The sequence below is a fragment of the Phalaenopsis equestris genome, unplaced genomic scaffold, assembly GCF_001263595.1.
Source record: "Phalaenopsis equestris unplaced genomic scaffold, ASM126359v1 Scaffold000002, whole genome shotgun sequence".
Taxonomy (NCBI): Eukaryota; Viridiplantae; Streptophyta; class Magnoliopsida; order Asparagales; family Orchidaceae; genus Phalaenopsis; species Phalaenopsis equestris.
In genome coordinates, this window is record NW_018164444.1 from 53,303,657 (window position 1) to 53,319,170 (window position 15,514).

Below are 15,514 nucleotides of genomic sequence, written 5' to 3' on the forward strand. Positions count from 1 at the left end.
CAAGTTATTTATGTGTTACTTTTGTATGATCGTGGTGTTATTTAGAGGTTATTCTGGTGTTATTTGTGTTATTAGAGCTATAATATTTTGGTTTTATTGAGGTGTTACTCTTGTATTATCGTTGTGTTATTAGAGCTGTAATATTTTTGTTTTATTGAGGTGTTACTGTAGTTTTATTCTGATGTTATTGTGGTATTATTTAGATGTCACTTATGTTATCGTGGTGTTAATTAGGTGTTATTCTTATGTTACTCGTGTTATTAGAGCTATAATATTTCGAATTTACTGAGGTGTTTTTGTGGTCTTATTATTATGTTATTGTAGCGGTTTTAAGTGTTATTCTGGTGATATTCTGATGATATTTAGATGTTACTCCTGTGTTATTGCTATAATTATGAATTTTACTTTAGGTTTATAACCTTTTTTTGGATTTAAAAGAAAATGAGTACCATTTACTCGCTAATCCAGCTGAAGGACCACCCAGTCCAGTTAAACACATCCCACAACATGAAATTCATGCCACACCACATTCAACCGCTTCCTATGATGCAGATCCATTCGTTTCATGTGACATAACCCCACAACCAACATATAAAGGAGTCAATATAGATTTTGAAGAAATAATTCACTTATTAAGAAATTAGAAAAATTTTCTTATTGAATTTCAAGAATCAATAAATACACGAGTTTCTAATTTACAAGACTGTCAAACCTCAAAACTGAAGTTAAGAAATTGAAAAATAGAATAAGTGCTTTTGACGGGAAATCAACGAAAAAAAGAACACATGAATCCTCTCTTGTCAGTTTAATCCGCAGAGTTAAGGCCAGGCAAAATAGAAGGAAGAGGAAATTGAGTCCCTCTTATGCTACATTTGAGTTAAAAATAAGAAAATCAATAAAAGATATTGTTGAACGACATCCTACAGAAGATGTTGTAAATACTCCAGTCGTAAGGGCTGAGGATTTACTTGTACATATTGAACATTCAAAGGAACAATATAAGATGAGACCGTTGTGGAACAACCAATAATAACAATTGTTGTAAATACTCAAGTCGAAAAGGACGAAAGTATACTTATAGACATTAAACCAGGACAAAAAATAACGGATGAAATATCTGCAGAACAACAAACAATAAAAGAAGATGTAGATACTTTCGTCATTGGGAACAACCAGAAATAACAGCTGTTGTAAATACTTTAGCCATTGGGGAACAACAAATAATAACAGAAGCTGTAGATACTTTAATCATTAGGGATGACCTGTTACATGAAGACATTGATAAAGTAGAACAAACAATAAAGAATGTTGTGAAATCTCTCGCACTTACAATCTCAGGTTATGTAAGAGATCAGCAAGACAACCAGAGAGAAATTGTCTATGCAGACGACTATGAGACAAAGATAGTAAAAAATAACTCTTTCTACTGTGTCCTATAACTTCTAATTTGAGATTATATATGTAAGTATTTGGTTATATAGCCTCGTCCAACGGTATTAGTTATCGATTACTTAGGTAGAACATAGATCTGACTTGAAATGAAGGAAGTGAACGGTCAATGTATTTTGAGATACACTGATATGTCAGTAAATGTCCACATTTTTTTATGTTATGCAATACTCTTATATTTAAATGTCACAGAAACTTCGTGTTAACGCTGCAGGGATGATATTATGATTAATGAGGGGAATGTTGTAATAAGCATGGTTGAACTCTAAGATTTACTAAAAAAATCATTGGTTTGCAAACAAGCATGTCGATGCCTTTTTCATAATAATGGAGAACAAAAAGAATAAATCACTTTCATTATACAGGTCATACCTCTATGTATCGCTACCACATTGGGTAATTATATAAGTTCAAGTAAATCTCGTAAAGTTAACTCTTAACTTTTCTTTGTATACATCACCCACTATGACATTTGTGCAAGTTTATGCAAGTATGTAGAGATAAAAACAGCTTAATGTTTGTTGAACACATCATAAAAGAAAAGGTAAAAATGCAGAAATTATCTTATTTCTTATTATTGATAAATAACTTGGACCTTATTGATCGGGGAGTTGAAAGAAAAAAATGAAAATTATAGGACTATTTACCAAACAAGATGCACAAGGCCATCACACACAACATTGTAAGTATACTTAACATAAGCTCAATGATTCGTTGCTCAATTTTAGCAGAATTGGTTGTGGTTTTGTATGCACAATTCAATTCAACATGGAACTTCGCATATCAATGCATTTGTAAGAGATGCTGGAAAAGCTTTCAAGAGCAAACCATCAAAATGGTCAGTTGTAATGGTTAAAGATGTTCCAGTTTAAACCAATAGCATTGACTGCGACATATTCGTGTGCAAATATATAGAATCATTAGTACAAGCCGACCGAGTTAACTGCAGTGAGAAATTGGACTGACATGCAAATATGTCAAAATTTAGAGTTGAATTTGTCTATGATATTTTTCTATGGGCTATCTCGTACGTAAACGATACTCTGTTGGATTTGATCTTATTTTATCAATGAATGATGAACTTTCTAACTGATTTTCATGTGTCCGCTTCATTGATCTTCACTATGTTACGTGAGCACTATCTCATTATCAAAATAACTAGAATACTATGATAATATCACCACAAAACATTGCAATAAAACTAAAATACAATCACTTTAATAACACCTACTACATCCACCTCATTAACACCACAACAAAAATGAAACATTAAAGTTTATTCACTACAATAACAACACTAAATAATCGCAATAACATATTCGCACCTCAAAAAAAAGTTGGTTGAAGTACAACCGCAATAATACGACAATAACACCAGAATAAAACCACATATTACCTCGAAATAAAGTAAAACAACATGCATACTATGCCAATAACACTTAATTAACCTCAATATCATAATAATCGCCACAACACTACGTCAATAATATTGTGGTACTACTTTGATAACACTGTAATAAAATCAGGATAATACAGAAATAGCACTGCATTAATACGACAATACAACCACGAAAACAACAATAATACGACAAAAAACAATGATTGAAGTACAACCACAATAGTACAACAATAACATCGCGGTACAACTTCGATAAAACTGCAATAACACGGAAATAACACCGCAATAACCCCGTAATACAACCACTGCAAAACTATGTCAATTACACCTAACCTAAAAAACATCACAAAAAGCGTCACAACAATACCTTAATGTCACCTCCATAACAAACCAATAATATGGCAAAAAACATTGGCCAAAGTACAACCACAATAACACTATTACATCCACCTCAATAACACTTCAAAACCACCGCAATATTACCTCAATAACACAAATAACACGACAATAACACCAGGATAATACCACATTACACCTTAATAAGACTACTCTAATAGCACTTCAACAACAACGCAACAACACTTCAATAACACATAAATAATACAAAAAATGACAACAGAACAATACCACATAACACCTGAATACATCTTCAATAATAGCACGTAAACCGCAAATGTACCGCTCTATAATATTGCGGTATCACCTCAATAACACTGAAATCAACTACAAAACCATGTCAATTACACCGCAAACAGACTTCAATATCACCGCGACACCACTTTGATAACACAGCAATAACACCTAGGTAACACTCCAATAATGCCTCAATGTCACCCCAATAACACTGCAACAGCCACCACAAAACCACACCAATAACACCGCGGTACCACTCCAATATCACCACGACGCTACCTTGATAATACCGTAATAACACTTAAATAAGACTCCAATAATACCCCCATGTGTCACCTCAATAACACCGTAATAGTCGCCACAAAACCACGTTAATCACACTTTGGTACCACTCCAATAACACAGCGACGCTACCTCGATAACAAAGCAATAGCACCTAAGTAACACTCCAATAATAACCTCTTGCCTCACCTCAAAAACATAGCAATAGCCGCCAAAAAACCATACCAATAACATCGCAACACCACACCAATAATATTGCAAAACCACACCAATAATGCCGTAATAACACCTAATCAACACTCCAATAATACCGCAGTATCACCTCAAAATGACTAATTTCGCCGCAAAACCACACCAATAACAACACAAAAAAACTCGAATAACACTGCAACGCCACCTCAACAACACCTAAGTAACACTCTAATAATGCTCCATATGTCACCTCAAGAAAACTTCAATAATCGCCGCAAATAACACTCCAAAAACACTGCGACACCACTTCAATAATACCGCAAAATCACGCCAATAACATCGCAATAACACCAAAATACAACCCCAATAATACTGCGGTGTCACCTCAATAACAACTAAATCCATCGCAAAACCACACCAATAACACCGCAAAAGAACTCCAATAACACTGTGGCACCACCACGATAACATCATAATAATACCTAAGTAACACTTCAATAATACCTCATATGTCACCTGAATAACACAATAGTCATCGTAAAATAACAAAAAAAACACCACGACACCACTCCAATAATACCGCAAAATCACGCCAATAACACCCAAGTAACATTGCAATAATATCGCGGTATCACTTCAACAACACCGAAATCCGCCGCCAAAAAACTCCAATAACACTGCAACACCGCACTAACACTTAAGTAACACTCCAATAATACCTCAATGTCACATCAATAGCACAACAATAGCCGCCGCAAAACCACATCAATAACACCCGCACCACTCCGATAATTCCATAAAACCATGCCAATAACATCGCAATAAAACTAAGCAACGCTCCAATAATACTTCAATGTCACCTCAATAACACTTCAATAATATCTCGTGTCACTTGAATAACACAATAGTCATCGTAAAATAATGAAAATAATACCACGACACCACTCCAACAATACCGCAAAACCACGCCAATAACACCAAAGTAACATTGCAATAATATCGCGGTATCACTTCAACAACACCGAAATCCGTCGCAAAAAAACTCCAATAACACTCCAACACCGCACTAACACTTAAGCAACACTCCAATAATACCTCAATGTCACATCAATAACACAACAATAGCCGCCGCAAAACCGCATCAATAACACCCGCACCACTCCGATAATACCGTAAAACAATGCCAATAAGATCACAATAAAACTAAGCAACACTCCAATAATACTTCAATGTCACCTCAATAGCACCTTAATAACATGGCAGTAACAACACGGTAACACAAAAATAACACACAATACAACCTCAATAATACCCCAATAACACTTCTGCAAAATAACACTAGAGTCAAACCTCGAAAAACACCATAACAACACCGAAATACAACCAAAATAACTGTCATAATAACATCAAAACAACCGACAATGTAAAGCCTTAAAAACATTGAATACAACCAAAATAACCATTCCAATAACACCAAAATAATCACTCCAATAAAATCGAAACAACCGTTGAAGTACAGCCACAAAAACATGACGGTAACAACACAATAACACCAAAATAACTTGTCCAATAACACCACAATGATACCATAATACAATCTCAACGCTAAGTAACTAGTTTTACTAAATTTATCTAACTTTTTTATTAATGATTCCAAACTCTCTTAAAACAATTGATGGACTAGTTTATAAGATTTCTTATACAAATCCGTCTACATGATTATATATTTGAAGATTTTGTAAGGAATTATATCTCACGAATTAAATCCATCAACAGGCTGGTATATGTTTTTATGTCTTGCAATGTAAACAATTCTTACTATTTTGGAGTAATTACGAGTGAACGTTTAGGAAGATGTAACAATAAGAAGTCTAATAATTTTGAATTTTTGTTATATACCTAACTGAGAAAATATGACATTGCAAACAAATTTCTGTCGCATGGGGAAAACTGGTTCTTGGCTTTATGAAACTTCTTTCTCCTTTCCTGTATACCATAGTTCATGTTAGAGAAAAATAATGTTACATATAATAAAACTGTTTTTGAATATAAAAATAAATACTTTTTATTCTCTTGTTTTTCTCCTAATACCCTTTTAATATAGAATAAGATTTTTTTTGGCTCCATCTTCACTGAAAAATTCAAATTGCATTCTTTATTCATTGTTTTTTTTATTCGGTTTTTGCTTTAACTGAGGTGCTCTTCCAATTATTATGATCTCAACATCGACTAATAATTTTTTTTAATGAATCCAACATGCATTGCTCAACCACTTCATTTTCTTGTGCTTTAATACTAATTTAATATGCAAACTTTTAAATGTGTATGTGAAATATAAGGCCACTTGAAGAATCACTCCACATTTGTGTCTCCTTGAGATCTTTATGTGCATAGCTATTATAGATGTCTCGTTTTGCATGAACAGACCATTGCTACAAGAGATATTTATCAGAAATCATTATTATATTTCTCAAGCTAATAACTCGTAAAGAGTGAGCACATAATAATCCCATCATTTTAATTTTTTTTATAACTTCACAACATTGTGGAATTACTCTTGTCAAATTTAATAATCCAAGTTTTGTTTGTCCCCTGATTATCCAAATTTTGAATCACTATTTGGAGAGAATTCTACAGCAAAACCACATAACTTGTGCATTAACTCTTCCTCGAACATTGGGTATAGCTTTCTTGTATAAAATGAAGTTGTTTGCCTCAACACTGATTATTTTTAACAACAAATGCAATTGTAGACTGAACACATTGAAATCTTTGTTCTTTTCATTTCGTCTTCAAGATTTCATAACATTTTCAAGTCTCACAAAATACTCGATAATGGAGCATGTTGGCTTGGAGACACCATGACAGATACTATTTATGGACCCGCTTCTTTGTGTTATTAAGATTCTCATTTCAAATATTTCTTTATCAAACGTTGTTAACCACTTATGTGTGATATTGCATAAATTATCTAAGCAAACGTTGTAGTGTAGATTTCCTTTCTTAATCTTTACAACCCAAATTTCTTCAAACTCCTCAGAGTCACATTTGCTCATATATTTATAAAAAGGTTGTTGATTGTCTTACTACCCATACCACAATGTACTTTCGAAGAAAATTTCCTATATATATATGTAATTGACATAATCTGTCATTTATATGACAGAGAATCTTCAATAGCTCTTGTAATTGTTCGATACTGATATGTAAGCATTTTTATTGGATGTTTGTCATCCATTACACGAATAAATATTTTGAATAACCACTTGAACGAATCAAATTGTCTCGTCTAAGAAAAAATTAACTCTGAAGACAACATTTTGTCAATTGTGGTTCAACCCAACAAAAGGAGCATAAAATAAATTATATTTATTCAGTCTATAATTTGTATAAAAAATAATGGCATCCCTAAAGCAGTCATAATCAAGTCTGGATGTCTCATCAATCTAAAAAAAGCTCATCAATCTACCTTATACATCAATTTAGAAGTCTCATGCAAACATGTTATCCTCAGTTTGCCTCTCTGTGAACAATTATAATAAAAAATTAGCGTCACCATGTTCAATATTATCTCTTCCCTCTTTTTTTATGGCAATTGAAGACATCTCTCTTCATATATTCAAGATTCTCTACTCCCCAAAATTCTGTAACAAGACAGTTCAATGCATCTATAGCTCTAATCCCTAATTTTGTCATCGATTTGAGCATATCTGCATTGATTTCGCTTACCTTTTTGTTGGAACACAGAAGATGCTTATCACCATACTCCCCCAATGGGTGGTTATGACTTCTATAAATTTCTTAATGCTTCAGTTGCATTTAACATCAACAGCATTTCGAATCATGGTTGGACAGTCGATCCTTGTGTTTGTTTTTTTGAACTTCGTCGTGTTGGTGAACTACTTTCTTGTAACCAGATTTTTCACATATAAAGTCCCTCATCTTAGTTTTCAAAAAGTACTGTGGTTTTTTCGAATAGCAAATCCAATATGATATGCATTGACACAATATTGTTCATATACTTCTTGCTCAATGTGTACAATAGTGCGAAGAAAATTGTCTGCAATTGGATCATTGCAAACATTTCCAGGTTCGTTGAACTATAAATTTATAAAATATTTTAAACAGTACTAGATATGGAAATAACACCAATCGAATACTACAATCTCAATAAAAACAAAATATTCTACTAACACCTTAATAATCTCACAATAACACCAAAATAACACAGTCATAATATTAGAATAACAATCTCAATAACACCAAAATAACAATACAAAAATAAGGCGATAGCACCGTAATAACACCTAAATAACAAGAATAATACCTCAAAAAACAGAATAATACTAGAATAACACCACAATAACATCACATTCCCAAATATTTGCTACAGTCCCACCTTGTCGTCGCCTGCCGAAACCAGTTCTCCATCCCTCCACCATGTTGTCGTCCTCCAGAATCAGTATCCCTCCCTTTCCACCTTGCAGCCCAATTCTTGAAACCGCCCACCTACCCCTTCCACCTCGCTGCCACCTTCCATATTGCATTCCCCCGGATTGTTTCCTAACTATTCCAGGCATCCCTCCCTAGCTGTTTTCGTCCAGAAACCATGTTTTTTGTCGTTTCCCAGCTGCTCCAACCACCCAGTCTTGTTGTCATCACTTTGGATAGTAGCCTCCCCCTGTCCACGCTGCTAGCCGCCTCCCTCGTGCCGTCTTCACCTTCCTCTTTGCTGTCATCACCCAGGATAGCCCTTTTGCGTCGATATCCGGTGCTTGTTTGCTGTCCGAGAGCCTGGAAAACAACCTCCTTACTGTTTTTGCTTATCAATCACCCTTTTCCACCACCTAGCCACCTTCCAGACCTCACCGGCCACCACCACCTCCCTTTGATCCAACCTTAGTTGGAGTCAGTGTCGCTTCTGTTGCAATTTCAGATTTTTATTTTGGTTAATTGTAATTACTTATTTAATTTCAGTAATAATATTTGTTTTTCCAGTTGTAGTTGGTTAACTCCGGGATCACTTAGGACATTGGAGAACTCTTGGGTTCAAGTCTAAATCATAATTTAATGGTGTTATTTTTTCAAAAAACACTCAGTCAAAAGGCTCCAGATATAATCATTCAATTTCATGGTGGTTTTTTGGTAGCAAAATCATACAGGTAAAAACACGTCACGTTCATACTGGCAAGAGAGAATTAAGAATAATCATAAAGCTATGCTTGATATGATATTGGCCCAACATGTATATATTCTACGCCAGCTTGCTAGTTTGCTAAATCTAGATTCAGCTATGGTATGAAATTGCAGAAAATACAATGGAAAAATGACAGAAAATCATATTCCATTACATCAAAATTTTATGATTAGATCTAACACACCAGATTTCCTCGTTAAACAATTATGAAGTAACAATGATAGAGAGGTATTTATAATAATGTGATTAGATCACCCCATAAGCCTTCAGCATTAGAAACTCTGGAAATCCATCATACAGCGAACTATTTTTGTCTAAACTTTATTCAAGTTCACCTCTCCAGGGTGGGCAAGATTAATAATCATATTCCATTACATAGAAACAAACTCTACCTAAATATGAAATGGCTGTATAGAAACTGACCTTGACTAGTCGCTGGTGATGAAGAAGAGAGGGGTGGACTTGCCACAACATTGCGAGCACTGCTTGATCCAGAAGATGCCCCAACAGCATGACTAGCTAAGGTACGACAAAAACTAGCATACCGCCGCAGGCGTGTAATGAAATGTGAGGCAAGATCCAAAACAGCATCAACATAAGCCTGCACAAAACCATTTACATGCCAATGGTAAGAACCAGTCAAAACAGCATTTCTGATTAGCGGTATATAATAGTTATAAAAGATTTGATAGTCAATTAAAATAAAATATTTAAAGCATCCTATTAGCATTATTAGCCTTATTAGCTGCAGTTATTATTGGCAATTACTATTTTAATTTATTAGCCTTTATTTACTTTCGTTGCCATATTTATTTATTTCCTATTGATGTACTTACGAATTTATGTCTTTCTTTTTATATGAGTCTTGTCAAGTGTAGGTATATCCCTTTTCATATCAATGAAAATTATCCTATTCTATTCTCTCAAGAGTTAACATGGTATCAGAGACATGGTTCTAACCTTAGCTGCCATTGGGACTCTTCCCTTGCCGTCGCCCACCTGTAGGCCTTCCCCTACAGGGTTCCACCACCGACCACCTACAAGCCTTCCTGCTGTGTTTTTCTGGCCGAAGAAGCATCCTCCAGCTAGCCCGATCTCCCTCTAGCATCATCGGAGCTCCTCCCTAAGGCCATATCTATCCCTTGCAGGACCCACCATACTAGTTCTTCCTCCTACAACTGGAATCTTCCTATGTCTCAACAACCCCACAAAGCTTTTGACTCAATCGGAATAATGGCGGACTCCTCTAATAGGGCCTCCTCCAAACAGTGTACTTGAGTCCACTGGAGGATCAACACCAGCCTCAATCCCTCTGCAGATCGGAGGCCCAAAAAGCCACATGAACTTCTTGATCACCACCCATAAACTTAACGGCTCTAATTTTTACCAATGATCTCAAGTCGTGGTCTATCATTGTTCGTCAAAGGACGTGGAAAATTTGGCTATCCCATAGGAATGATTCATGAACCTCTGAAAACTAACCTTACATATGGAGCATGAAAAGTGAAGAACTCCATGGTCAAGTCGTGGTTTATTAATCCCATGGAAACTACTATTTGTCGTTCGTATCTATTTCTTCCACCAGCAACAGCACTATGGATGGCAGTTTGGAATACTCACTCGGATGTAGGAAACTCAGGCCAACTTTATGATATTTCCAAAAAGATTCAAGAGGCAAAACAAAGATTAAGGACCGTGACCCACTGCTACAATTACTTGGTGGTCTTATGCATGAAATGTGATCTCTACTATGACTACATATGGGACTCACCGACTGACCTTTCACTCTTACAGAATATTGTGAAAAAAGATCTTGTGTTCCAATTCTTGACGGGTCTAAACAAGGATCTTGACGAAGTTCGATGTCGTATTCTTGGTTGGGATCCCCTTCCTTAAACTTGTGTTGCATTCACCGAGGTATGCTTCGAAGAAAGCCCGAAACTTGTCATGCTCGACACTTCCACTCCTTCAGTCGAACCGTCCGCCTTGTTCTCTAATAGTGCTCAACTTTCCTCCACGTCATCACGAGCCACTCAATCCATTTGTGATTACTGTCACAAATAGTATCATACCTGTGACAAGTATTGAAAGCTCCACAGGAAACCGGCGAGTAAACCTTAGACCAAATCCTCTGCTGCCAAGGTCTCTCTACAACCTCAGAAACCATGAGAGCACAACCAATTCCCACTCAGAACAACCCAGAATCACCAGTTTCAATTAAGAGTCGGATGGAGTAGTTGATCAAGCTACTTGGATCTAGTCAGTTCACTTCCGGCCCGTCGACCTCTCATGTTCGTCAAGGTAACATTCTGATGGCACTCACTGTATTTACATATTTTAATTCGCGAATTATTTATTCAGGTGTTACGGACCACATGAATGGATATTCTCAAGCCTACTCGACAAATTCTCCATGCTCTGAAAGAGATGACGTTAAAATTGTTGGTGGTTAATTCCATTGCGGGTAAAGGGTCTGTCATTCTTACAGTCGATCTGACTCTAAAATCTGTTACATGTGCTTCGTTAAAGTGTAACCTCTTATCAGTCCTTAAGTTGACATATGACCTTAATTGTGTTGCTCATTCTTCTCCTGATGTTTGTCTTTCAGGATCGTAGTTCGGGAAGGGTGACTGGTGTTGTTAAGCGGGCAGCCGGGCTCCACTTCTTCCAAAGAAAAAACAGTATTGACGAGGCCACTCCATCCAGTAGTTGTAGTCTTTTCGGGTCTCCTGAATGTCATATTATGCTTTTACACTGTCATTTGGTCATCCCAGTTTTCAATATATAAAACATTTGCATCCTTTAATGTTTACTAATAAAATTTTCTCTTTCAAATGTGAGATTTGTTAGTTAGCTAAAAATCAGTGAGTACCATATCCACCTCGCTCTTACACTCATGCTCCTTTTTCACTAATTCATAGGACTATCTCGAACGCCGAGTTACACCAATAAATGATGTTTCCTTTCCTTGATTGATAATCATACTCAGATAATGTGGGTCTATATCTTAAAAGACAAGTCTAAAACTACAGTAACTTTTGAAAAATTTCACTCCATTTTGACCCAACTCAAAATAACAATTGAAGTCCTTCAAACTGACAACAACCGCGAATTTTTTAACTCTATATCAGAAGATTTTTTCGTAAGGGCATCCTTCATCACAGCTCTTGTATGAATACTCCTTAACAAAATAAGGTAGTCGAGCGGAAAAACCGACACTTTATCGAAGTTGTCTATTCCATATATTTAAATAAATATCCTGAAATAGTTTTGGAATGATGTTGTACTCACCGCCACATATCTCATCAATAGAGTACCTACAAAAATTCACAAATTCCGGAACTTGTTACTAATCTTGATTTAATTTTTTGGGCGCTAATCCTTTTCCAACTTCATTAGATACGCAACCTACTCCTCCAGCCATTGTTCCTGAGGAACCATTTGTTTCACTGGATCCACCATCTACTAGAACAACATCTTCTGTCTTGCTGGATCCACCCTCTACCGGACCCACATCTCCATCCACTCTCTGTGTCTATACTCAGAGCATCAAACCCTCGGTTGAGACCTGTCCCAATACCCATACTCTTGAGCCCATTGCCTCCTTACAGGTCCTGGAATCCACTTCAGCCGACATACCCGACACTATACTTGCGTAGATTACTCTTGCTCGGAATTAGGATGTGAATTCTACCATTGAGGTACACAAACAACCTTGCTCTTTTTACTCCATGGCAAAATGTCTCATTCCACAACTTATCGCCGACCTACAAAGTATTTTCCACTTCCTTTGTGTATCATCTTCCATTCACTATTGAGGCAGCATTGGCAGACCCTTTCTAGAAAGCTGCAGTAATGCATAAGATGAATACCCTTTGGTGAAATCATAAGTGGGAATGTTATTGATCTTCCTCATGAAAAGAAAACAACTGGTTGTCGGTTGATCTTCAGCACCAAACTTCTCCGATGGGACCTTTGAATGGGACAAAGCATGGTTAGTCGCCAAAGGCTACACACAAACATATGAAGTTGACTATGAGGAGACGTTTGCTCAAGTTGCTAAACTGAACACCGTTCGGGTCCTGTTAACCCTTGCTATGGATCTGGATTTGGCTCTTACTCCAACTAGATAACAAGAACGCTTTCCTTAACAACGATCTCACGGAGGAGGGACATGTCCCTACCTCCAAGCTTTGACTCTACTTCTCGGAGAAAAGTGTCGACTGCGAAAATCCCTCTATAGACTGAAACAATTCCCTCGAGCCTGGTTCGACTAGTTCACACAGATGGTAGTGGGTCATGGGTTCCCTCAGGCCCAATCAGATCATAACCTTGTCTTTCAGCATTACTCTAATGGTCAAATTATCATTCTTACCGTCTATGTTGACGATTGTGTTCACAGATAATGATCTGCCGACCTTAGAATCTATTATAAAGGATTCATCGCCACATCCTTTGAAATGAAGGACTTGGGATCACTCTAGTACTTCTTAGGCATGGAGGTTGCTAGGTCCTCTCATGGCATTTGTCTTTCCAAGCGCAAATATGTAGACTTATTGACAGAGACCAGTCTTCTACTTTGCAAACCGGTGGTTATTTCGATAAATCCATATGAGAAATTGCCTGATGTTTCTAATATTGTCCTTGTAAACAAGACACGCTACCAACGCATTGTGGAGAAACTCACTTATGTCGCCCATATGCGCCCAGACATTTTTCAAACGGTGCATATAGCACATCGAATTATCCACTACTTAAAAAGCATACCACGCTCAAGTTTGTTGTTCTCACGCCACACCTCTCGTTATAATGCAGTTTATGTTGACATTGATTGGACCGATTTTGTCCATGATCGACGATCCACCTCAGGGTATTGCTCAATGATGTTGGAAAATCTTGTCTCCTTCAAAAGCAAAAAACTGTTGGTGGTTGCCCGAAACAGTGCAAAAGCCAAGTTTCGTTCCACATCGTTGGTAATCTGTGAAGCTCTATGGTTACGCATCATGCTTCACGAATTGCGTATGCCAGTCTCGGCTCCTCTATAGCTATTTTGTGATAATAATGTCACTACTAGCATTGCTCATAATCTGGCCCAGTATGATTGCACCAATCATATAGAGATTGAGGGACACTTCATTAAGGAGAAGTTCGATTCCGAAGAGATATTTGTGTTCCATTTGTCTCATCTAGTAGTCAACTAGCTAACATCATAACAAAAAATCTTCCTCGGTCATTATTTGATGACTTCAAATCCAAGTTCAACATGATAGACATTTATGCTTCAACACGAGGGAGAATATTGGAATTATTAACCTTATTAGATACGGTTATTAATAGAATTTACTATTTTGATTTATTAGCCATTATTTACTCAGTTACCATATTTATGTATTTCATATTTGATATATTTTCGAAATATTTCTTTCCTTTTATATGAAGTCTTGTAATGTGTATGTATACCACCTTCCCTATCAATGAAAATTATTCTGATCTATTATCAAAAGTTAACACATCCATTATTATTGTTTGAATATCTGAATACAAATTACGATGAAAAGAACTCTTTCCAGCATACTGATTGCTCCACCACTTTAGAAATTGCAAGGTAACTACGTGTTGACCTCATTTTGAGGCCATTACTCTTTTTATTAGGATCCTAGAATCTAGCTCTAGGAGTTTTTATTGACTATCTTAAAAAACTAGAACTGGGACCCACCCTTTTTAGAAATTTCAGCCACCTCCTATTTCTCTTGTGATGTCTCGTCTGAGTGGTCTCAAACCATCGTCGTACAATCGAGTGGTTAAGGACTATCATGTGTAGACTCAGGGAGAAGTTCTCAATAAGATCTCAAACCTTAGAAAAACCTCTTCAGAACTTTATCATCACATACACACACAAAATGCACAAAATTCACTAAATTGCAAAAGATCAGACTAAAATTAAGCTTAAAGGATAGGTGGAAATGCGAACTTTTTCGGACAACCTCCGACGACAAAATGGATTGCATCAACGCGTCCGGGACACCAATTTTAACTAGAAAAGATACCCATATTGCCATATTTTCGACACGAGCAAAATTGCTCGCAAATCGATGAATTCGTCAAAACGACCTCCGACGGTGAAACGGACCGCGCCAACGCGTCCAGAATCTTAAAATTACCTGAAAAGAACATTCAATTTTCTACAATCTGATGCACAAATGAAAACGCATAAATCAAATTTTATTTTAGAAATATTAAATATTTTTATATTTATATCATTATTTATAATCTTAATTATAAACCCTAAACCCTCTACTCGTGCGTTCAATTCCCCATTTGATCCATCCTCTGACTCGATCCCACGACGCTCGCCTGCCCGC

General features: G+C 36.4%; 1 protein-coding gene across 3 annotated transcripts in view; it reads right to left on the bottom strand.

Annotated features, from left to right (window-relative positions):
• The window catches only part of LOC110023498 (mediator of RNA polymerase II transcription subunit 16), an 80,452-nt gene that overhangs the window by 15,835 nt on the left and 49,103 nt on the right, over positions 1-15,514 (bottom strand). For all 3 annotated transcript variants that reach the window (XM_020722963.1, XM_020722955.1, XM_020722971.1), the window contains one exon: positions 9,576-9,753. In XM_020722963.1, the coding sequence (XP_020578622.1) occupies positions 9,576-9,753 (178 nt within the window). The remainder of the gene's footprint in view (positions 1-9,575; positions 9,754-15,514) is intronic.